At 41.6% G+C, this 25405-nt stretch overlaps 1 protein-coding gene across 2 annotated transcripts; it reads left to right on the top strand.

Annotated features, from left to right (window-relative positions):
- Window positions 1–15636: 15636 nt before the first annotated feature.
- Window positions 15637–24938, top strand: urm1.S (ubiquitin related modifier 1 S homeolog). 2 transcript variants are annotated; one of them, XM_041574898.1, is made up of 5 exons: window positions 15637–15777; window positions 18839–18909; window positions 22441–22522; window positions 23135–23183; window positions 23628–24302. In XM_041574898.1, the coding sequence occupies exons 1-5, from the start codon at window positions 15743–15745 to the stop codon at window positions 23631–23633; spliced, it is 243 nt and encodes an 80-aa protein (XP_041430832.1). In that variant the 5' UTR covers window positions 15637–15742; the 3' UTR covers window positions 23634–24302. The 2 variants fall into 2 exon arrangements, with proteins under 2 accessions (XP_041430832.1, XP_018088157.1); XM_018232668.2 differs by lacking the exon at window positions 23628–24302 and adding an exon at window positions 24619–24938 and having other exon boundaries at window positions 15639–15777.
- The last annotated feature ends 467 nt before the right edge of the window (window positions 24939–25405 follow it).

A 25405-nucleotide genomic window follows, 5' to 3' on the forward strand; every position in this document is an offset into this window, starting at 1 on the left:
CTGATTTAGTATCAGAATGCCCCTGTTACTAAAGAGATTATGTTGGGAGGTTTTGTCATTGTCAGAGGCGTGAGCCTGTTCTGCATTCAATCCCATTGTCCAGTGCTGAATAACATATAAGGGTGGTGGCGGCACTCTCTGCTATTTCAGGAAATTAGTCGCCCATAAAAAATTGCCTCTTCTTCGGCGACTAATCTTTCCGGCGGGATGGCACTCGTATCAATTTGGCTTTCCATAGTTGCCTGAAGTTTCCTCGTGAGGCAACTTCGGTGACTTTGGAAAAGAAAGCGATCTGAGTGCCATCCCGCTGGCAGAGTTGAGCCGACACCTGCGGCAGCATTACGTTTCGGGATTAATGCGTCTGTAGAGAGATTTCTGTGGAATACAGCAAATAACTTGAACTTTCAGCTACTTCCTTCCGTTCCAAGGACTTCATTGGACAGTTCTGTCATTAACCCTTTGTGGGGGAAACCATCACCCACAGGAAACACTGTGGGTGATGAAATAGAAGTACGGTGGGGGGGGGATGCCATGTGTGGTACCACCCTAAAAGCCTGTTCTGGTGTGGGCTATTGGGTCACATCCCTTTGCATAGTTTTGTTTATTATACTGTGATTACTGGATTTTTAGAGCTGTAGACAATGCTAAGAACAGTGTACAAGTTAAAGGAGTGGTTCATCTTCAAGTTCATTTTTAGTATGTGATAGAATGGTCAATTGTAAGCAACTTTTCAATTGGTCGTCATTATTTTTTCATAGTGTTTAATTATTTGCCTTCTTCTGACTCTTTCCAGCTTTCAAATGCGGATCACTGACTCCATCCGAAAAAGGCTACAAATGTATTGTTATTGCTACTTTTTATTACTCGTCTTTCTATTCATATTCCAGTCTCTTATTCAAATTTATGCATGGTTGCTAGGAAAATTTGGACACTAGCAACCATATTGCTGAAACTGCAAGCTGGAGAGCAACTAAATAAAGGGCTAAATAACCCCATAACCATAAAAAATGAAAATGAATTGCAAATTATCTCAGAATCTCACACTCTAAGTCATACTAAAAGTTAATGCAAAGGTGAACAACCCCTTTAAAGGGAAGGCAGAATATCTGGGTAGAAACTGCAGAGAGGCGTAGTAAATATTATGTTATGAATATGTGTGGTGATGTGTGTTGGTCAATGGCAGGCGTTGCCTTTGTAGATTCCATTTTTTTTCTTCTAGCCTTTAAAGGAACAGTTCAGTGTAAAAATAAAAACTGTGTAAATAGATAGAATAAAAAATGTTTTTAATATAGTTCCAGCCTTTATACATTATATTTTTGGTTAATTAACTATATTGAAAACATTTTTAATTTTGCACAACCTGTCTATTTACCCAGTTTTAATTTTTATACTGAACAATTCCTTTAAGATGTTAGCAATTTTTAAGCTGCTTATAAAAAGAATTTGATACATCAGCTCCATCTACTGAAAATGAATGTCATCAGAAAAGGAAAGTCTTGTGTTGTTGCTCTTCTCCAAAATGACTTTAGTGAGGGGAAAAGAGTCACCTTCCATTCCTCTGGTCATTTTTAAGCAGAGCAGCATCACAAAACTTTCCTTTTCTGAGGAATTGCATTTTCAGCCGACTGTAGCCAGTTGGCTGAAATGACTAGCAGATGGCACTGTTGCTTCAAATTCATTTTTGTTTCTGTTTACAAACTGCTAATGTCTTAAGAACTAGAAACACAAACATACTGACTGAATGTAAAGTCTTTGGGAGCGCTTAGCAATTTCACATTCATTTGTGTTACTGGTTCACACTTGCTTAGAAATGTCTTTGTCAGCAAGTTACTTTCACACAGCTCTGCCACAAGTTACTACAGGGTAGTGCAGGCTGGTCCTGTTTTGAATGGCGAGTTCAGGGGGTTTTGTGGAGGCATATTATTCATTGCGTGAAAAGAGAACTCGTTAAAGGGGGTTGTTCACCTTTAAAATTAACTTTTAGTATGACGTATAGAGTGATATTCTGAGACAAATTTTATTATCAATTATTATTTTATTCGTTTTCTGTTCTGTTAAGTTATTTAGCTTTTTATTCAGCAGCAGTTTACAGTTTTAGCAACCTTGTTGCTAGGGTCTTATCCTAGCAACCATGCCTTGATTTGAATAAGAGACTGGAATATGAATTCATAGGACTGAATAGAAAGATGAGTAATAAATAGTAGCAATAGCAATACATTTGTAGCCTTACAGAGCAGTTGTTTTTTTTAGATGGGGTCGGTGACCCCTATTTGAGAACTGGAAAGAGTCAGAGGAAGAGGGCAAATCATTCAAAAACTATACATACTAAAGATCACTTAAAGGGGAGCAGCAAACTGACATCTTTTTCTGCACAGGACTTAATAGACTACTGCCAGGGTTTGCACCACGTAGAGACAATTATTATGTTTTTGGGTTTTTTCCCTTTCACCTCCTGATTTGCTTAAAACCTTTGGGGATCATGGATTTAATTAACCAGAAAAACAAGCTAAAAAAGTGGTTGAAATCTTCCCAGTCCAATTGCTGCTTTTACTGTATGACTTTTAAATCCCGTCAGTTTTTCTTTTGTTTTCCCCCTGAATACATATCACGTCTTCTCCAGAAGGAGGCAACGTTGAGCTGACACCTGCGACAGCATTAAGTTCCAGGTTTAATGTGTCTGTAGGGACAGACGCATTACAGACGATTTCTCTGGAATACAGTGAATAACTTGAGCTTTCAGCTACTTCCTTCCGTTCCATGGACTTCATTGGACAGTTCTGTCATTTACCCATTGTGGGGTGATGAAATGGAAGTACGGTGGGTGAATGAAGCCATGCAAGTGATTGGACTTAGTAATCAGCTTTAGTATGCATGCTTGAAGGTGGTTTATTAGAACAGGAAGTGGCCGCTGCAAAATGGAAACTGCTTCCTTTTAAAATGTTGTTTTTCTAATTTCATTGGCAGGGAAACTTTGCATATCTGTGAATGTTACCCACACGCATCCACGATTTCATTCTACACCTATTCCTGCCTGCTGAGGATTTATCTTCCATATATTGGGCAGACAGAGCAGTACAGGCTGTATTTAGCAATGTTTCAATATGAAAATGTGTTGTTTTTTTTAAAAATACATTTTTAATATTTATTTTGCCTTTTTTTTTTTTATCAAAGTTTTAAATAGCCTTCCAATACTGACCATTCCAGTCTTGTTGCACAGCCTCGCTCTAGTAGGACTGCCATAGATACAGCCTGAGCGTTCACAAAAGTGGGAGCAGCCATATTGCTTGGGATGGACGCTCTACCCCATAGACTGCAACATAAGTACAAAATTAAATGTACTGTAGAAGCTTACAGCCATATGCATAGTCCATAGAAATAGACAGACAGAAAGTTCTGTGTTTTCTATAGTCAATCCATGTACTTTCTCAGCAAACATGGCAGTTCTCACTTGTGGGAATGTATACAGATATGCAGAGCATTATAGTAAATAAATGAGAAATAAATGGAATATTTTTCCTTTTTGATTGGGGGGGTAGTGTGTGTGGGGGCTTGTGATTTATGACAAGGGGGGCTGAAGGTAACCTTATTGAATGTATAAATGCCCAGCAACTTTCACAATTAAACTGGAATGATAATAATCCATCCACCTACATCTTCTCTATGTATGGAGATGTCGGTTAACCTGTGTCCTGTGACTATGGAATGGAGCACAGCCGGTGCAGTACACACAAGTTCCTACTGTATGCAATAAAGATTTCACTGGCATGGCCCTATCTACTTAGTCTTTATTTTCTATGGAAAACCTGAACCCTTTCCTGCACAGAGACTGACTCATACTGCTGGCATTGGGTCAGGGTGCGCAATCCAAGGCTGAAGATGCCCATAGTAATTTCTGTGGCTGTTATTGGACCGTGTATGATACCTGACAAACTTGGCTCATTATATTGGTGGCCAAATGAGGTATGTCTTAACAAACCCATGTTTAATGAAGTGACATACTTCTAGTGCTGCACAGCCCAGTATTTGCTAAGCCTTGCACATTTAGGGCATAAATCAATGACTGCATGTGTTACACACAGCTGCCACAAGGGGGTGGCCTTGATCAGCGCTGTAATCTGGTTTCTATGCAGTGCAGCAGTATGAATAAAAATGTCAGATCCAGTTAACTACGAGATGCGACCAGGCCATGGTAATAGATTCAGCTGTGAGCTTTATAATGATTCTGCTGTGAATCAACTTGCTGGGCAGAGTGGTGGCAGGCTATAATAAGGCCAGCAGGTTCAGTGGGCACATGTACCCACTGCCCAATTAGAGCAGGGGACTATTAAGGTCAATAGACTGTGTTTGGCCCATGATCCTATGAAATCAATGCCCCACTGCTACAGAGGGTTTGTATTTGAGAATCAGACAATTTGCATGGGCCTGGGTAAAGGCTACAATCAGTACAGTGGACTCTACTACAAATTCTTGGCATGGGACTGAAGTGAGCTCCACAGGGGTGTAACCTTAAAGGTAAAAGACTGGGAAGAGTACAGAGGGGCTTGCTGAAGAGCAGTATGCACGGTCTTGTGTTTAGAACAACTTCCAGGTCTCTGGAGCTCTGCTTTATATCCAAATATTTCAAGCTGGCAATTACACAGAAGTTGCCAGGCATGCTGTTAACTCCTAATTGATAAATGTGTGAAATCAAGGCAAGGACTAGCCCTGGGCTCTGGCCAAAAGGCGATGTAAGAACACATCTCCGAGCATGTAAGTATGGAAATTGCTGGCTAACATCCAGAGTGTTAGCTTCTGACTACAGAGCGACAGCTCATTAAACAGCATTAGGGTACAGCAGTGTTGGAGAATAAAGGAAAGGATTATAAATACCCCCTGTTGTAAAATGTAATCATATCAGAAGTCACTGAGGTGTTCTGTGACCATATAAAGGCACAAGGCTGCAGTGAGTTATACAGAGGATTCTGAGTATCACTCGTATTATAAGGGATATTGTACCCCCTACTGTAAATGATAAGGATATTCGAAGTCACTGAGGGGTTCTGTGTTCAATAAAGGCACAAGGCTGCAGGCTGAGTTATACAGGGAACCCTGATTATCACTCATATTAGAAAGGAATAATGTACCCCTTACTGATATATATATAAAGATATAAGAAGTCACTGGGGAGTTCTGTGCCCATATAAAGCAGGGGTCCCCAAACGCCGGGCCGCGGACATGCCTGAGCTGGGCCGTGGGAGCCAAGTCCACATTTCACGCGGCACGTGCCTTTGACACTGGCACATTTGACACGGCTCTCATAAAATTTGAAACCACTCAATCCATAGCTGGCAGCTTCATGTCACGTCACTGCGCTTCAATTCCTGTATTGTGATATCGTAGTCTCGCAACTTAAGACATGAGAGGTCAGGCAGTGGAAAAGTTCCTGGAGATTTGTGCTGTTGTTTAAGCAGCTATACAGGACTGTGGATTGTGTTGACTGTTCTGTGAAAGCGATACTGCTGAGCGGTATACTTAATTATTGTTTACTTATAAGTAATACAGTATACCGTTTGCTCTGCTTGTTTGTATTAAAACTTCTTGTGCGATAGATCATTTAGTTTGTTTAATTTCTATGGAGCCATGTGTTTCCTGTACTAATGAAAAAATTCTGGCTTTATACCGGTCCCTGGGGCAAAAAAGTTTGGGGACCGCTGAAATAAAGGCAGAAGGTTGCAGGCTGAGTTATACAGGAACTTTGAGTATCACTCATATTATAAGGCTTGTTGAACCCCCTACTGTAAATGATAAGGATATTATAAGTAGGGATGCACTGAATCCACTATTTTGGATTCGGCCAAACCCCCGAATCCTTTTGGAAAGATTCGCCCGAATACCGAATCAAATCCGAATCCTAATTTGCATATGCAAATTAGGGGATGGGAAGAAGAAAACCTTTATTACTTCCTTGTTTTGTGAGTCATTTCTCTCCCCACCCCTAATTTCTATATTCAAATTAGGATCCAGATTTGGTTCAGCCGGGCAGAAGGATTCAGTTGAATCTGAATCCTGCTGAAAAAGGCAGAATCCTGGCCAAATTCCGAACCAAATCCTGGATTCGGTGCATCACTAATTATAAGTCACTGAGGGGTTCCATGACCATATAAACGTTGAGTTACTCAGGGAACTCTGAGTATTGCTTATGTATTATAAAGGATAATGTACCCCCTACTGTAAATGAGAAGGATTTTAGAAGTTCTGAGCGCCATATAAAGGGCTGGGTTTTACAGGTCACTAAAATAATGACAGAATTTTGTTGGCTTCCATTTTATTAATGGAAATGTAAAACATTGAAACAAATTCTTGCAAAATTGCTCAAACTGCTACTCTCAATTGCAGCTGAAATACTGTTGATAAAATAAATCCACACTGTCTGGCTCCCCAGTCCAACAAATGAGAATTCACATCATATAACTCATGAGCAGGCTGAGCCTCATCCAAGATATATCTTTAGTATTTGGCCTAAAAATTAGGACTGTTTTAGTTAGACTTGTCCGTTCATGACCAATTTGTTATCATGAAATCCATTGTATGCAGCCAGTGTTCTCTCAAGTCACTTAAACCATCAATTTGCTTTCACCTTGTCACCCACCCAAGTGGCCACAGGGATTCATAGTTCCCCTCAATACTTTGCTTGTTTCTCCCCATGAAAGCCACCATGTTGTTGTTCTTTCTTTACAGAAAGTGGTCATGTTTGGCTCTTCAGGAAGTGTTCATGTCATATGATTGAAAATATCAATGGAGCAGGCACTCAGAATAAAGGCAATCTTCCACCAGGTTGTTCATTAAAGAGTAGTAGTTTGTGTCCTCAGCCTTACGCGTTTCGTATTGTGAACACGAAACGCATAAGGCTGAGGACACAAACTACTACTCTTTAATGAACAACCTGGTGGAAGATTGCCTTTATTCTGAGTGCCTGCTCCATTGATATTTTCAATCATATGACATGAACACTTCCTGAAGAGCCAAACATGACCACTTTCTGTAAAGAAAGAACAACAACATGGTGGCTTTCATGTCAAAAATCGCAAATTACAAATATTATGTGCACTCGTGTGCGTTTGAATTAAGCTACAAGTTTTGCAAATTGCGAATTTAAGTTACTGTCAACAATATTTCCACACACAACAACTTCGCACAGTGGGCGCACTCACGCAAACACCGTCTCATTGCGAGCCATTTGCGAAAATGTATTCTCAATGCGAAGTCGCAAAAACCAGAAAGATGGATACAGCAGTGCAATATTTTAGCGTTCAGGAAAAAACATGGGCAATACAACCATTTGCAGATAAATATGCGCAGTGCGAACTTTATAAATGTCCCCCATTGTGTGAATATGTCAGGGCACCACTATTGTGCACCCTGTACAAACATCAAGCTAGACACCATCATTATGCACACTGTGTAGACATGTCAATCTGAACACCATCATTCTGCACACTGTAGGGAGACCATGTCGACTGATGAAGCCATCCTCACAGACCTACACCCACACACCTCTAATTCCTTTTTTGCAAGGTTTAAGCCTCTGCCCATGTTTATTCATCTGCATTCATTGCTGTGCCAGAAGCATTGGGGAACAATCATACCAAGCCACAAATATGAACATAGCTTAGAGCAAACTCTGCTGCCACCAACTCACTGACTTATTTGCACATTAATTATTTTTACTGTTTATATGAACTGCTACTGACTAGTCATTAGACACACAGCAAGGTAATTGGGCCCCTAAACTCACAAATTAAGTAATTTATGATAAAATGCAGTGTCGGACTGGCCCACTGGGATACCAGGAAAACTCCCGTGGCCTCAGTTGTCTGTGGACCCTTGTGGTGATAAACATTTGGCCTATTTCATGGCCATTCCCTATTTCTTTGAGAACAATAGATGGAATAATACCTGTAGATGATAGTATGTAAAGAATAGAGGTTGAGTGAGGAGAAGAAGAATAATAGTACTGAGAGTGGGCCCCTGGTCTATGGTTCTTTGGTGGGCCCCTGGTCTAAGATTTTGGGTGGGCCCCTGGTGCCCCAGTCCGACACTGCTAAAATGTACACAACCTGAGACAGGCAGAAGTGCCGGGTAAAACTTTGGGCGAATTCCACTGACCCCCAATGAACTGCCTGACTTAGCGCATTAATTCATGTAACATTCTATATGAACTATTTATTATAGAGTTACATCAACTGTTTACAGTATATTGGATCTATTTACTGAATTATATGATCATCTCCTACATGAACTTTTTAGAAGGGGATGACTGGTTATTTGGCCCCATAGCAACATTATTGGGCCACTAAATTTTTGGGAACAAGACATTTTCCATGAACATATATTGTAGCTACTTATCATTTCCAAGGGGGCCCCCCTATAGTTCCTGGGCCCCAGTAGTTGCAGGGTCTGTTTCCTCTATAATTGCACCTCAGCCTTTTAGTAAAATGATTGGTAGGTTTCTATCATAGTAGCTGTGCTTGAAAAATAATACATCCACAAAGTTCAACCTTTTGCTCCAGCAAAACCTGTCTACCTGCTAGTTGATCATTTGTGTAGCTCGTACAAGGGAAATCATTTGCCAAATGGCCAACATTTTGGTACTGTGCAGTTTTGTTCATGGGGGTCCCCAGTAAATAACTTGTGTGAGGCCCAAAAGTTTCTGATGGCAGCCCTATTGCTGGCAGTGAATTAAAGGCCAGAGAGTGTACCTATAAGGACCCCACCAATTCGGTATATTAGTGACTGAACAAATTGGGCTTCCCCTTGGACTCTGCACAAAAATCGTTGTCAGGCACCTGTATCCATTGGACCCTCCCGTATCCATTGGACTTCATGAGACTGCCTGTTGCTCTAATTGCAAGACTGCTATTTTGTGTTGTGGGGGGTAATTTGTGTTGCTCCTGTGTCAGGGAAAGGACAGTACAGAGGGGAGCTTGCATTGCAAATAGCCTCCAGCATAGCGAGAAACAAGGAGGTGGGATAAGGTCTAATTTGCAGCTTTAGTGTCACTTTCAGCCTTTTTTGGAAGGTTAAATGGCTGTTAGAGCTGAGCATTGAAGGCTGAGCAGGGGTTTATTGTCAAGCCTTCTCCTGCATTGTTGAAACCTCTTCAATAATCGCCTGAATAAGAAAGCTTGGGGGCCCCCGCCTCTCCTCCTCCGTCAGCCGGAACACAAGCAACTTCGCATGGGGGAGGCCTAGAGTTTCCTGCAGGCTGTAATGGTATTCAAGGCCTCTACCGCTTCAGCTCCTTCTTTCTTATTCTTTTCCCCCCCTACTTTTTCTCTTCTTCTTCTTCCTTGCAGTTTAACCTAGGCAGAGAAGTTCACTGATCTCTGCTTGACACTCCATTAACACATGAATGCCTTTGAGTGGCTGAAAAAGGCATCTCACTTTTGCTGACCCACTAGGGTCCTTCTACTGAGAGACTGGAGATCAAACAATGTAACTGCTGGCCAATCCTCACTGTGCCCCCCTGCAGAGGGAATACTCCTCCATTTCAAGCTGCCATTGTCTGCTATATTATGAGAAGCTTTTGGATGCAACAGCTGTTCCAGGACTGCCTTGTGCTTTATGCAGAATTTATTCACTCTACCCATCCTTTCCACATGCCCAATGCTAACAAATAAACCCATTGCTCTGAACTAATCAGGTTTAAGGGTGGGATGGACAAACCCTCCAGAGGTTGCTAAACTACAACTTCCAGAGAGCTCTGACAGGTGCTGATTGGGGGCAATGTAGCAGGGTTATTGTTGGAGAGAAAAATCAAATTAATATTTTATTTATGAGTCATTTTTGAGAAAGCTCCAGCTGCTTCTGGTTCCTTGGATAACTCATGACATCTTCCTACAGGCCTTCACTGTCTGTTTCACTAAACTGGTTTATGTTCCCACCTGCACACCAGCTCTGTGCACATTCTTACTCTATCCAAAGCAAACACAGCCCCTCACTTTAAAGAGCATTTAGCAGAGCTACTGTGTGCAAGCTGGAAGGAGTAGGAACATTGGATAAACTGTACAAGGACTAGGGATCTAATGGACTTGGATCTAAAAATAACAACAGGCCATGGCTTGAGGGGAAGAAACAAATCCCAACTGTGGGAAACATTGGTTAGTTACTACTTGAGACTATTTATGATATGTGCCCTACAGGCCTGGGTTTCCCAGCAGTCTAAATCAAACATAGCTGTAGGTCAGACAAGCACCTTGTAACTGCAGCTCAGTATGCCGCATTGGTAATTTTTTTTCAGGCAACTCTGGCTCCCGACCTAAGTTGAATTTATGCAGGGAAATACTGAGCATCTTGCTACAGTAATTCCTAATTTTTAAGATTATCAGTATGGGTCCAAAAAGTCCCACTTTTCAATTCAATCTCTGCTTAGGCTTGTTTAGATTTTCAGTTTTCCATTTGTTTTAGTTGTGCATAGAGCCAGAACTAGGGGTAGGTAGCAGCGGCACCTGCCTATAGCACAACCGGTTTAGGAAAATAGGGGCCAGGTTCCAGAATATACTGTAGCTTCTTCTGAGAATTCCAGATGCAGCTAACCAGACTTAATTTGAACGTTGGTGTACTAACAATACAATAACCCCGAAAGCTATATCGTTACTCTACGGAAACATGGTATCCCCAACTAACTTGCTTGACCTTACATACATCAAGGCATGGCAAAAGGAGTTGGGAATCACCTTGTCAGAAGATGACTGGTTGAAAGCCTGGGATAACCTAAGTCATAGCTCTCTCAATACAATCACCAAGGAAGCGGGATATAAAGTTATATTCAGGTGGTACTTGACTCCTGTCAGGCTAGCTAAGATCCATCATAGTTCTAACTGTCAATGTTTCCATGGCTGCTCATCCCCAGGGACTATGGCTCACATTTGGTGGACGTGCCCAAGGGTTGGCCGATTTTGGGTGTGGGTCTACAATCTTATATTCTCTGTTCTACACCTGAATCTAACTAAGGCCCCTCAAGAAGCCCTACTGGGGGTGCCTCCTAAGGAGGTCCCGAAACTAAAGCTAAAACTGCTAAATCACATACTTCTGGCCACCAGGCAATCGATTGCCAAAGCTTGGAAATCACCCACCATCAACTTTACCCAGTTTAATAATAAGGTAGACTGGATTTTTATAAACGAAAGGCTAACTGGGCTAGCTACCAAGAACACCCAAAGGATATTGAAAATCTGGCAGCCTTAGCTGAGGTACAGATTTAATGGAATTCTCCTTCTAATCTTATGACGGCATAATACCCCTAGTACCCTTTTCTCACACCAAGATGAGTCCTCCCTCTAAGCCAGAATAAGGGTCCACTACTAGAACTTCACGACTGTTTGACCACATCTTGTCCCGTTTTCCTTTATTCTTTATTTTGTGTTTACTGCGTTTCCTTTTTCTTAGTTTAAGCTAACTTTATGGTTGCACTACCTCTCATGAGACAATTCATATTAGGCCACGTGTGCTTCACACGTAAAATTAACCTACATAGGTATCACGTTGGTGTCCCCAGACACTCCTTACAATGAACAGTACTTAACATTTATAGTTAGGAGATAATTCAGGTTACAGTGTGTTAGCAATACTGATTTTAGGGCGATTTCCATCTATGGAACTGATATTTATAACATTGGGAATACTCCCAGCTATCAAAGATAATCTACTAATGTTTGTTGTATGAAACTCAAAGTTGTACTGTTTCTCTTTTGTAATGCATACTTCAATAAGACTCCACACACATTTGTACCATACTACTGTTTATTTGTATGAAAAGTCTCATAAATAAAAATATTTAAAAAAGAAAAAAACACTTTTAAGGCCAAAAGAACATGTTCTAACGACCACTGTCCCCCCAATCCATGTGTGTCAGCCATGATGCTTTCCATTTTCTGTAGCAGCAGACAGTGGTGTTTTGTCTGCCATTGTTTTCCACTGGATGTTTGATGCAGTCAAATCTTCTCTGCAGCAGAGTAATGACATGGCACTGGGTCCACTGCAAAAACTTTGGAGGGCCTGGTGTACACTGAAACCTACCCAGCCCTCTGCCCACTCAAGCATGTGCGTCTGCCCATGCAAGTCAAGTTGCTATAGAGGAAGCTAACCCTGAATTCCGGACCCCCTATCCCTTAGGATCCCCCCACAGCTGTGGGTCCTGCATCCTCTATAGTTACGTCACTGCTTTTCAGTTTACCATAAGCCTTAAAGCAGGGTGTTGCATCCAAAATTAGATTCCGTCAGCTTAAGTATGGGTCTGGGATCAAAATGGTTAATTTCAGGATGTCCATTTTGGGTGAAGAATTGTACCATTTGTTGCACTGTGCTCACTTTTAGAATGAAAAGTGTTTTAAAGTAATTCAAATATAATGTAATTTTGCCCTGCATTGGCAAAACTCTACTATGGTTGATATAACCAAGCTTCTGTATAGCCATAGGAGCAGCCATTCAAAGCTGAAAAAGGAGAAAAGGTACAGGATACACCGCAGATAACAGATAAGCTCTGTAGTGTACAATGGGATTCTTCAGAACTTATCTGTTATCTACTGTGTATCCTGTGCTTGAATGGCTGTCCCCATGGCTACACAGCAGCTTGTTTATATAAACTATAGTAGTACTTATCTGTTATCTACTGTCTATTCTGTGCTTGATTGGCTGTCTCCATGGCTACACAGCAGCTTGTTTATATAAACTATAGTAGTGTTTCTGAAGCAAACACACAGGTTTTACCAGTGCAGGGCAACACTACATTATCTCATCATTCTATAAAAAACACTTTAATTTTTTGATGTTACTGTTCCTTTAAACCAGAATGTCTCTTCTGTGCTAATCAACTCACATGTAACCTTAGGTTTCCCTTCAAGAGATTCTGAAACAGGTGTATTCTGATTAATTTAAAAATCACAGTGGGTAATTTAGACACATTGTAAAATACTAATTGATAGATAATCCTGCACATTCCCAAAATAATGGGATCAGAGAAAGCGTTCAAATGCAAAAAAAGCACATTTCCTTCCTCCCATTGTTTTGTGTAATCATCTGCAGCGAAGAGAATGCATTGTCTTGTCCCATCCTATTCAATTGTATAAACTCCTTTTGCCTTTAGGGTAATGTCCCACTGAGTGACTTCCCAAATTAATTAAACACAGAGTTAAAACCTGTACATATTAACTTCATTGGTTTAAATTTTTTAATCATATGCCTCTTTCTAGCTTTCAGTTTGTGATCATTGAACCCCAGAAGCCCAAAATAAAAATTGCTCTGTTATGGCTAAAATTTTATTACATATAATTATTTTATGATTAGATAGCTTTGTATTCGGGATATACTCTATTCATCTTCCAGTCTTCCATTCAAACCACTGATCGTTTCTAGGTTAAACTGGAGCCCAGCAACAGGGGCACTGCTGCCATGAGGCAAGTTGAGAAACTCGCCTAAGGTGGCAGCCAGGCCCGCCGGCAGCAGTCCCCGTGTTACCAGGGGCAGAAAGAAGTGTCTGGTCATTAAACTGGAAATCGACTCTTCTAGTACAGAGAGCGCAATGGACCCACTCCTGCGCCAAAACGATAAGTGCTAGGGAGTGGGGAAGGCGCCATCCCAGGAGTCACCTCAGGTGGCAAAAGGCATAGAATCGCCCCTGCCCAGCAACCAGATTGCTGCTGAGATTACAAATTGGAGAGTTAATCTAAATAATTAAAAAAAAAAAAGACAAAATGAAGACCAACTGCACATTGTCTCAGGATATCATGTATAAATCATACTAAAAGTTAACTAATAGGTAAACTACCCCTTGGAAGGCTGCTGGAATCCCTGGCTTTAAACCACAGCATGTCAAAAGAAAAATAAACGGTTAGGCTAATTTTTACAGCAAATACACACTTTTTACAACATTCCTGCAGTTAAGAGTAAGGTCATACTGGGAGATTCGGGGAGATTTAGTCGCCCGGCGACTAATTGCCTCTTCTTTGGGGTGACTAATCCCCCCAAACTGCTTCCCCCTGCTAGAATGGAAAATCGCCCTGCGGCATGGCACTCACGGCAGTTTGTTTTCCGAAGTTGCTTGAAGTTTTCTCGTGAGGCAACTTCGGAAAACGAAGAGCCGCGAGTGCCATACAGCAGACGATTTTTCATTCTAGCAGGCGGAAGACAGGGGGAAGCAGTATAACTATAGGTAATGGACCTGTAATCCAAAATACTTGGGACCTGGGGGTTACTGGAAAAGGGATCTTTCTGTAATTTGGATCTCCAAATTACGCATGCTAAAAATCATTCAAACATTAAATAAACCCAATAGGCTGGTTTTGCTTCCAATAAGGATTAATTATATCTTAAATGGGATCAAGTACAAGGTACTGTTTTATTATTACAGAGAAAAAGGTGATATTACTAAAAATCTGAATTATTTGATTGAAGTGGAGTCTAAGGGAGATGGCCTTCCTGTCATTAGGAGCTTTCTGGATAACAGGTTTCCGGATAATGGATCCCATACCTGTACAAGAAAACCAGATAAGTCTAAAAAACAGAATCTTGGGAGAAAGTTGATATAATGTAGTGTTGCCCTGCACTGGTACAAATGGTGTGTTTGCTTCAGAAACTCTACTATAGTTTCTATAAACAAGCTGCTGTGTAGCCATTCAGAGCTGAAAAGAGAAAAGGCACAGGACACACAACAGATAAGTTCTGTAGTATACAATGGGATTATTCCGAACTTATCTGTTATCTACTGTGTATCCTGTGCTTGAATGGCTGCCCCCATGGCTACACAGCAGCTTGTTTATATAAACTATAGTAGTACTTATCTGTTATCTACTGTGTATCATGTGCTTGAATGGCTGCTCCTATGGATACACAGCAGCTTGTTTATATAAACTATAATAGAGATTCTGAAGCTAACACACCAGTTGTACCAGTGCAGGGCAACACTACATTATACTGTAATTCCTTAAAATAAGATCTGTAGTATACAATGGGATTATTCTGAATTTATCTGGTATCTACTGTGTATCCTGTGCTTGAATGGCTGCCCCCATGGCTACACAGCAGCTTGTTTTTATAAACTATAGTAGTACTTATCTGTTATCTACTGTGTATCCTGTGCTTGAATGGCTGCCCCCATGGCTACACAGCAGCTTGTTTATATAAACTATAGTAGTACTTATCTGTTATCTACGGTGTATCCTGTGCTTGAATGGCTGCCACATGTAGGGTTGCCACCTGGCCGGACAAAATGATGGTTGAGCCCAATGTTATTAATAGGGAAAAAGGATAAATCTATAGGAAGGACTATATTTTTTCCAGAAAAGGTGGCAACCCTAGCCACATGGCTACACAGCAACTTGTTTATATAAACTATAGTGGAGTTTCTAAAGCTAACACACCTGTTGTACCAGTGCAGGGCAATATATTCATTACTTTACAACACTTTTTTTATGTTACTGTTCCTTTAGGAGAGGATCCCCATGTCTTCTATAGAGCATATAGTTATATATACGGTATAGTTATACTTTAAATACAGATAGATGTGTTCTTTTGTATGTCACGGTCAGAACTTTGCGTTTGCGCCTGTTTCTTGCAGAGTATTTGTTCCCAGCCAACCTCAGCAGCACAATATAGCAATTTCTGTCTTCTCCATCTTTAGCTTGCCACGCTTCCAAGTCACCATGACTACCAGAACGCCGGGTTACTTCCGGAATTCAGCCAGCGGCACATCCGGTTGGGCTGCAATATGGCGGCGCCCGTATCTCTGCTGCTCGAATTTGGGTGAGTTAGAGATTTGAGAGCATGCCAGAGCTTTCTTTTTTGTTTTTCAATCTCTCTCGTCTGACCCGCAATGCCTGTCAGTGTGTTGATAAAGATCCCAGGCTAAATCGGGCTCACATGGATCCGATATGCGCGTGTGTGAGTGAGTGAGAGAGAAACGTGGTGCAGCGCTGGACACTGCATGAGGCTGACACGTCAAACTCGCATCTCCAGCTGTAAACTGTAACGCGCTGCTGCTGTGGCTCATGGGATTGGTAGTTGTCACGTGTTTGGGGAGCTGTAATACCTGATAATATCCCAGAGATATTTCTGTTATTAAAGTAGTGTTTTCATGAGTTGCTTGTGCAATATATAGATCACTGGGAACATTGTTACTGTCACTGCCCATATAATTAACCAAGTCTGCCAAAATCCTTCACAGAGGCAAGTGGGGGGTCTCAATCAACCTGGAATGATCATTTGACTCCCTTTGGCTTATGTGTCGATCAACTCGAAACTACAAAACACGATGGGACTGCGCTTCCCCCCGTTTTTATTGTGTTTTTTTTATTTTTTTATTTATTTAGCTCTTTATTCAGCAGCTCTCCAGTTTGCAATTTCAGCCATCTATTTGCTAAGGTCCAAATTCCCCTAGCAACAATGCATTGATTTAAATAAGAGACCGGAATATGAATAGGACAGGCCTGAATAGAAATAATAATATATAGGTAGCCCTACAGAGCATTTGTTTTTAGAAGGGGGGCAGTAACCCCTATTTGAAAGTTGGAAAGAGTCAGAAGAAGGCAAATAATTAAAAAAAAACACATAAAAAAGAAAAATTAAAGACCAATTGGAAAGTTACTTGGAATTCGCTATTCTATTACATACTAAAAGTAAACGTAAAAATTGACCCAACCCCCCTTTAAAGGAACAGTAATGCAAAAAAATTTAAGTTTTAAAGTATTGAACAACTAATGTACTTTTGCCCTGTGCTAGTATAACTGGTGTGTTTGCTTCAGGATCTCTACTATAGTTTATATAAACAAGCTGCTGTGTAGCCATGGGGGCCGCCATACAAAGCTGAAAAAGGACAAAAGGCACAGGATACACAGCAGATATCAGATAAACTCTGTAGTATACAATGGGATTCTTCATAACTTATCTATCTACTGTGTATCCTTTGCTTGAATGGCTGCCCCCATGGCTACACAGCAGCTTGTTTATATAAACTATAGTAATACTTATCTGTTATCTACTGTGTATCCTGTGCTTGAATGGCTCTCCCTATGGCTACACAGCAGCTTGTTTATATAAACTATAGTAGTACTTATCTGTTATCTACTGTGTATCCTGTGCTTGCATGACTGTCCCCATGGCTACACAACAGCTTGTTTATATAAACTGTTATAGAGTTTCTGAAGCTAACACACCAGTTGTACCAGTGCAGGGCAACGCTACATTATATTGTCATTCCTTAAAAAACACTTTAATTTCATGGTTTTACAGCTCCTTTAACCTATGTGGTTAGCACACATCTGTTGCCAATACAGGGCTGGTGCTAAAGCTTCGAAGGCATTGCACTCCCTTAAATGGACCAGCCGCTATTTGATTATTTAAGCCAGTTTGTGATGGAGGAAAATCTCGAGCTGAGCATTCTGGGAGGTTCATAACCTGTCGGTTTTGATAAACTCTTTCTTTCAGGCTGGAATATCTTCCAATCATACAGGGGACAGTATCATACAGCACCCACAGGGCAAAGCTAATTGTACCCGTGAGATCATTTTCTATATATTTATATACACGTACTAGAGGTTGGGAGCTGCTATAGCTTCTTTTAGAGTGGTATGAGTATGAGAGTATAGCTTATGGCATGGACAGCACTTTATTTTTTAATCTGCGTATTTACATTTGTGCATATTAAAGTTTGCATAGAACCTCCCTTTTATATTTTTATTGATGGCAATGGCTGGTAAGTACCATATTGTTTTCCTTAGACAGTACAGTATGAAGGTATAGCTTATTCTGTGCCCAGAACATTCCTTCTCTGTATATTTGTATTTACCAGAACATACCTTCTTTTTATATTTTTATTTATACATATGGGAGGGAGGTGCCATATTGTTTCCCTTAGACAAGTATGAGGGTATAACTTATTGTGTGCCCAGAACATTCCTTCTTTGTATATTTGTATTTGTACATATGGGAGGGAGGTGCCATATTGTTCCCTTAGACAGAACAGTATGATGGTATAGCTTATTGTATGGCCAGAACATTCCTTCTCTTTATATTTTTATTTATACATATGGGAGGGAGTTGCCATGTTGTTTCCCTTAGACAGTACAGTAGATGCTTATTGGGTGCACAGAAAATTCCCTCTGATTTTTTTAAAGGACACTATGACTTCAGTAGCACATGTTTACTGTAGATGGAAGACAGATACCTGACTGCTTGTCCTGTAGATTTTGTGTTTGTGGGTTCCAGCCAGTTCAGTGTGGGATGACAATTCGCCGTCCTATTTGCAGTGAATCAGCCGACATTGAAAGGGTTTACATACTATTTCTGGTTATGTCTCTTTGTCTTTATTGTGCATGGTATGCTGAGTAGATTCAGCGTATTAATAACCCTTCCCATGCCAACCAGAGAATTTTCAATTGGTCTTTTGTAGCCATATGGGTGATTAACTAGGATACAGGCGAACAGCATGTGGGTCTGTTCAGTACTTCCCATTTCAACCTTTTATGCTACATCTTTGTCACTGGTTTGTATAATTGATGCCTCGGCTATACTGTCTGGGAGAAAGTGATCCACCCCCCACCCCCCCGTACAATAGGGACAAACTGCAATAAATAAAACCTGCATGTCTCTTCTTCATCTCTGCATGTGGAGCTTGTTTGACTTTTTACTTGTACCCTAGAGAGCGTGTTATAGAAATGCTAATATCTGTCCCCCGTCCTAGGGGTGCCTGCCTGCGGGGAAATCCTTTGTCTGAGTTCAGCTCTGTTGTGGCACTGTGCCTCGTGTACCCCCCCCCATCTGTGCAAAGCATGTCAGAATAACTCATGTTTTTATTATCTCATTTCAGAGGTGGCGCAGAGCTCCTGTTTGATGGGATCAAGCGACATCAGGTGACATTGCCGAACCAATCAAATCCCTGTGAGTATTCGTGGCTGTGATATTATGGGGGGACGGAAATTGGGCACGGATCATAGAGATGGTGCTGATGGAGCCGTCAGATCCAGCACATGTGGGAGAATCGAAATCCCCTTTGGTGTGTGTGGTGGAATTCTGTATTGTATTGCTTAAGGCCTTAACATGGGGGTGGGTTCTTCTGCAAGATCTAGGGGAAGAGATTCCTTCTGTTCAGCCGTAGCCAGTTTCATACAAATGATGTCATGTGTGTGTAGGAGCATGTGACTGGTGATGTAGGCAGCATTGCAGGGAGATTTGATGTGAAATGTGTGCAGCTGACAGTCTTTTTTTTTTTTCTTGGAATTAAAGAAAAAAAAGGCAGGGGTTATTGGAAGGACAGAGAAGAGCCTGCCAGTAGCAGCTTTCAGGGCTCCTCTGCTGTCCCTTGGATTTATGTCCTGATAGCGCATAAGGGGAGGGGAGAGCACTTTAATCTGATTAGAATGCATTTCACATGGTAGATGCTGCCAGCTGTTCCTCTGCTCTTAGGGCAGAGACACACGATGCTATTTCGGGAGATTAGTCTCCCAGTGACAAATCGCTTCTTCTTTGGGCGACTAATCTCCCCGAACTGCCTTCTCGCCGGCTAGAATGTAAATGGCCGGCGGGATGGCACTCTGATCGCTTAGTTTTCCGAAGTCGCCCAAAGTTGCCTCACAAGGAAACTTGGGGCGACTTCAGAAAGTCTAAGCAATCTGAGTGCCACCCCGCCAGCGATTTACATTCTAGCCGGAGGGAAGGCATTTCGGGGAGATTAGTCGCCTGAAGAAGAAGCGATTTGTTGCTGGGTGACTAATCTCCCGAAATAGCAGTGTGTGTCTCTGCCCTTACTCTCTTCTCTTGTACCCCTCTCTCACCCCCTCCCCAACTGGCACTGTTTGCTCAGCTCTGATCCCCCCCCCCGTGCGAAATTGCCTTTGAAAAGGAGCACTTTCTGCTTAATTAAACAAAGAGTCAACACATCTGCGGAGTTTATCCTGTGTCCCTATTATCCCCATACTGAACCCTTCTCTCTCACATCTTCTCTTTTACTCCATGATCCCGGCTCCTGCTGCCTGCCCATCCTAGGCAGAACCATATGGGGCACTACCTACAACGGTTCTAGGGTTGTAAATGTCATTTGTTGGGTTGTATTATTTATTCATTTATTTTTAACTTTTTTTTATCCTCATGACCGTATTCAAAGCCGATTAAAGATCCATATCCTCCCTCCATCAGCCTTCCTAGAATATCCTAGCTTCTAGTTCAGTGCTGTCCATACGTGGACCAGTATAGTAGTTGTGGTCCACCAGTCAAACAGACAGGTATTGTATTTAGGGGCTACACACAGTATGGTTGACCTCCCATTGTTCTGATAGTTCATGCAAAGAGCACTGACTGATGTGGTGCATTGTCAGATGAAATGTTCAACTTGCCCAATCTCTGAAGCCACTGATGTACATTGTAGATGTATGGAATCCATTATCTAGAAAGCTCCAAATTATGGGAAGGCCGTCTACTTTTCTCTGTAATAATAAAACAGTACCTTTTGCTTGGTCCCATCCTTATTGGAGGCAAACAAATTCCTATTGGGTTTAATTAATGCTTAAAGGAGAACTATCGCCTAAATGGAAATGTAATATTGGCTTTAGCATACTGAAATAAGAAAGTTTCTGAATACACTCAATTAAAAATTCTGTACCGTTTCTGAAATAATCAAGTTTATCTTCACTGTTCCTCTCTCAGCATCTGTTTCTCCTCATTCTGTCTTCATTCAGGAGTTGGGTGTCAGATGAATGATCCAATATATCTTATAGGGGGCTCCTTTTACCTAGAAGATGTATTACTGTAGATCTCTCTATTAAAATCACCAGACATCATGTCTCTCTACATGCATAATTTGTGCAAAAGGCAGTTATTTTGTTTTGTTTGTACGGAAATCAGTTATTTGAGTGAGCTCTAATATATCTCCCCCCCCCCCCATAAGATTTATTGGATTATTTATCTGACACCCAACTGCTGCATGAAGACAAAATGAAGAGAATTGGATGCTGAGAAAGGGATAGTGAAGATAAACTTGATTATTTCAGAAACAATGCAGAATTTTTAATTGATTGTATTTAGAAAGTTTCTTACTTCCGTTTTAGGAGCTTATATTAAATTTTAATTTTCGCTATCATTCCCCTTTTAAATGATTTTAGTACACTTATGTATGCAGATCCAAATTACAGAAAGACTTCAGATCCCAAGCATTCTGGATTACCGGTTCCAGACCTGAACATAGATATCGCTAGGGATTGTCAGGCCTCCATATATGCGGAGATAATCACAGGAAACCTTTCGTCTGTTCATGTATGGCCATCTTAGGACTTGCCCATGTTCAGGGGGTCTGGCATTATTAAATTGTTGGTGCAACCATTGAGCTTGCTGGAATGATAAAATCTCATGAAGAGCCATATTAATTTCATAGCCCTCCCGTTGTACTGCTGGAGGGCTGTGGAGCTGTGGACTTTTAAGAGACTCTGCTTTCTATTTTTTCCTGTCCATTCTACTAACCTGGGTCAACAGGGCTCAAGGGGGTGATCGGATGTTCTGGAAGTCGCCTAATGTTGCCATCAGTAAACTTTTGTCCCCTGTGGTCAGCAGGTTCCTGTTGGAAAGAAAGGTGTCCTTTTATTTACAGCAGTGTAGTAAAATATATACATTATATTCCTACTGCGTAGGACTGGCAGAAATATGTTCAATAAAAGCAACAACTAGCATATAGAGGTGCCAACTAACCCTTTCACAACACTACTCACGAGTGTCTGTAAATTAATAAAAAATAATATTACTGTCCTTTAAGTGTTTTATGAGAATGGTGCAGTCTCTTTTATACAATCCAAGGAAAGGGGGGCCCCTTTATGTAAATATTTGACTCTATAAAGTTGAGTTGCAGCCGTGCTACATTTTACAAGTGCTTCTGTTACTGATTAGACAGGCGGACAGAAGGAAAGGCCTCTTCCCAGGCGGAGAACAATAGGTGGAGTGCAGTGATGCCGACTTCTCCATGGTAACCCCCTATACAATGGATTCCCTGGACTGAGAATGTAGGGGGGGGAGCAGCTCAATTTCTCTGACCCTCTCCTGAGTCAGGCTGATGAACTAGCATTTAGATCTGTGGTTGACCCTACAGTGACCAGCAGCTCTCTTCACTCATTTTAGAGTCCACAATGGGGGTGCCCTGAAGTGATAGTGTAGGGGGTTGAAAAGCACTGATAGCTGCAGAAGGTATAATGATAATTAAAGTTAAACAGATACGCACAAAATGATACTGGAGCGTATTATACAGTGACTCCAAGCTTCTGTACCATCTTGTCCTCTATTGGTTCAACAAATTCTTTGCTTCCTCTTTGTATTTCTACATATGGAGGGAGCTGCCATATTGGTACAGTACATACAGTACAGTATGAGTGTACAGCTTATGATGCATATTATGCATTTATTGATAATATTGACTGTTTCTGCTTCCAACAGGGGACATCAGGCAGTTATTGGTTTGGATCAGAGACAACCTGTTAAAGGAACGGCCTGAGCTCTTCATACAAGGAGACACAGTGTACGTATTATTCAGACTGTACACAGGAGGTTGTGGGTTTTGATCCATTATATGCATTACTGCAGGGACATGGGGACAGAATTGCAACTAAATGGACAGGGAATCTACATAAACCCAGTGGGCCCATAGCAAGAAACCTATATGGGTCCAAGGCCCAGGATATTCTTCTACCATCAGCAGTTTAAGAAACGTCTTTAGTATGGAGTAACATGTTCGTTAAGCCTGAACTAATAAAGGATTATTTTTAAGAGATTTTGTCTCTGTACTAAAGACTTTCTTCAAGTGAATCTGCCTCCATGTTAGCACAGAGGGAGGACAAGTCCAGTGAGTGCTCCTGTTTTTGGTTGGTTTGTACGCAACATCTGCAGTTTAGCCGTTGACAAAGAGCAACTCTCAGCTCAGATGCTATTTTGCCCATCACATTACAGCTGTACCCCTATTACCTATAATGCTGCAATGCATTGTGGGATGTAGTATCCACTGTCATATAGAACAAAAGTCCCCCATACACTTCCTAAAAGCTGCATTATTACTGAGAAGTAAGAAATTCAAACTTCCCCTAAAGACAAATGTATTTAAGGAGACAACTAATGTCTTTATATCTTTTTCCAGGCGCCCTGGCATTCTGGTTCTGGTTAATGATGCAGATTGGGAACTGATGGTAAGTGAGGTAGAATTTATGATGACATGTATTTGATTAGTGGATACAGTCACTAAAGTACATGGTAGGACAGGGATCCCCAACCTTTTGAACCCATGAGCAACATTCAGAAGTAAAAGGAGTTGGGGAGCAACACAAGCATGAAAAATGTTCTTGGGCTGCCAAATAAGGGCTGTGATTGGCCATTTATTTGGTAGCCCCATTTAGATAGTCAACCTACATTGAGACTCTGTTTGGCAGTACACCTTGTTTTCATACAACCAAAACTTGTCTCCAAGTCTGGAATTCAAAAATAAGCACCTGCTTTGAGGCCACTGGGAGCAACATCCAAGGGGTTGGAGAGCAACATGTTGCTCATGAGCTACTGGTTGGGGATCACTGTGGTAGGATATCAAGAGCTGTGGCCAATCAGATGTTCTGATGTTCTTAAAATATACATTTCAGCCTTAGGAGTTGTCATTGAAGGCCAACTGGAGGACCACAGCTTATCCCAGTGTATACCATGTTGATGTATCAAGGGCAAGAACTCATAAGATAAAGTATGTCTGCAGCAGGGGGAGTCTAAGGGACAAAACCGCTTTCTGTATAAAACCAGGACGATGCTGCTGCTAGAGTCCTGCGCTGGTCCGGGCAGACCCGTGTCCGACCCGGACTCTCAGACCTGCAAGCCGCCCCGCTCCTGCCACCCACTATACCCGCCACCTAGACCCAGTACCCGACCCAGCCACAAAGAGCTTGCTTACCTCCCAACCCGACACCCATGAAAAACGGAAGTGACTTCACTTTTTAACCAGACGTGATGTCACTTTTAACCGGAAGTGACCTCACAGGACCCTTTTCCTCTACCACAAACTCGGGAGAGGGTAGGAGGGACCAGTCCTGCAACATAGCCAGGTACCCAGACGGGTTAACACACGGACTACCGACCACCTTGCAGTGGGTCCACAGGTACCCGACCCGATGCAGGACTCTAGCTGCTGCTGTCTGTATAGCATAAATAATATTTAGTTTTACCCCCATTAAGTGTTTTTTGCATAGTTTTATGTTATCCAGAAGGCCCAGGACCTGAGGTTTTCCATATAACAGATCTTTCCTTAATTTGGATCTTCATAAGCTACTAGAAAATCATACAAATTTAAATAAACCCAATAGGTTGGTTTTGCATCCAATAAGGATTAAGTGTAGTTGGGATCAAGTACAAGGTTTTATTATGACAGAGAAAAAATTTTGAAAAATTTGGGTTATTTGGATAAAATGCAGTCTTTGGGAGATGGCCTTTCCGTTTCTGAGGTTTCTGGGTTACGGGTTTCCAGATAACTGATCCCATAAATCTATAGGAATGAAAACCATCGAGAGTCCTGCACTTTGGAAATCAAACGGACAACTATATATATTTTTGCTGAGGTTACCGTGTATTCTGTTTCCCTTCTTGCAGGGAGAGCTAGATTATCAACTGCAGGATAAAGACAACATCGTTTTCATTTCTACGTTACACGGTGGATAACGAAGGTCTGAATACGATTTTTAAAGTCCCTCCTAGGCCTTACATTGCAACTGCCTTTCTCGCCCAGGATGCTCCTATTGGGATGCCATGAAGAGGGACACAGACTTCTGCAAAGATGCTCTGCGCGTCTCTCCTCTTGTTTTTTCCTTCTTATTTGGATGGGGAATAGTTGGCCTTTACCACAATCTTCTAAACATTAATATTATTGCACATTCAAGTAAAAATAATAAAGGAGTTTTTTTTATGTCCAATTCAACAGATTCTTCATTGTGCTGGGTTGATATTCATGGTGTAACGCAGGGTATCCCAACTCAGAACAGTCCCCAAGGACCCGGTCACGGCTCACTCTTCCACCTATAACTAGCCCTCCTTGGATGCCGCCAAGTCTTAATGTGAGAGGCTCAAGGAAAGTGTTTTGAGCAAGCAAGGGAACCAAGCTTGGGATAACGGAATGGGCAACAAGAAACATAATCGACAGACAGGCCGGGTCGTAAACAGTCAGACAATCGGTACCAATTCAGGAGAAGAAGGGGTAGTCGGGGTCACAGGCCAGATCAAAACACACCGAAAGCGCAGTACAAAACAGGATCCAAGAGAGTAGTCAAAAACACGATCAGGACAGGCAGCAAACTAGAGGTAATCAGGGACAGGCAGCAAACTAGAGGTAATCAGGGACAGGCAGGGTCAGTAACAGAACAGTAATACAGCAAAAACACAC

Source organism: Xenopus laevis, chromosome 8S (genome assembly GCF_017654675.1).
Source record: "Xenopus laevis strain J_2021 chromosome 8S, Xenopus_laevis_v10.1, whole genome shotgun sequence".
Classification (NCBI taxonomy): domain Eukaryota; kingdom Metazoa; phylum Chordata; class Amphibia; order Anura; family Pipidae; genus Xenopus; species Xenopus laevis.

Excerpts from the sequence above, each read along its gene's own strand:
- urm1.S (XM_018232668.2), top strand. The coding sequence starts at position 15,743 with ATGGCGGCGCCCGTATCTCTGCTGCTCGAATTTGG. Across the intron at positions 15,778-18,838 it reads TCTCTGCTGCTCGAATTTGG|AGGTGGCGCAGAGCTCCTGT; the intron begins GTGAGTTAGAGA and ends ATCTCATTTCAG. Across the intron at positions 22,523-23,134 it reads TTCATACAAGGAGACACAGT|GCGCCCTGGCATTCTGGTTC; the intron begins GTACGTATTATT and ends ATCTTTTTCCAG.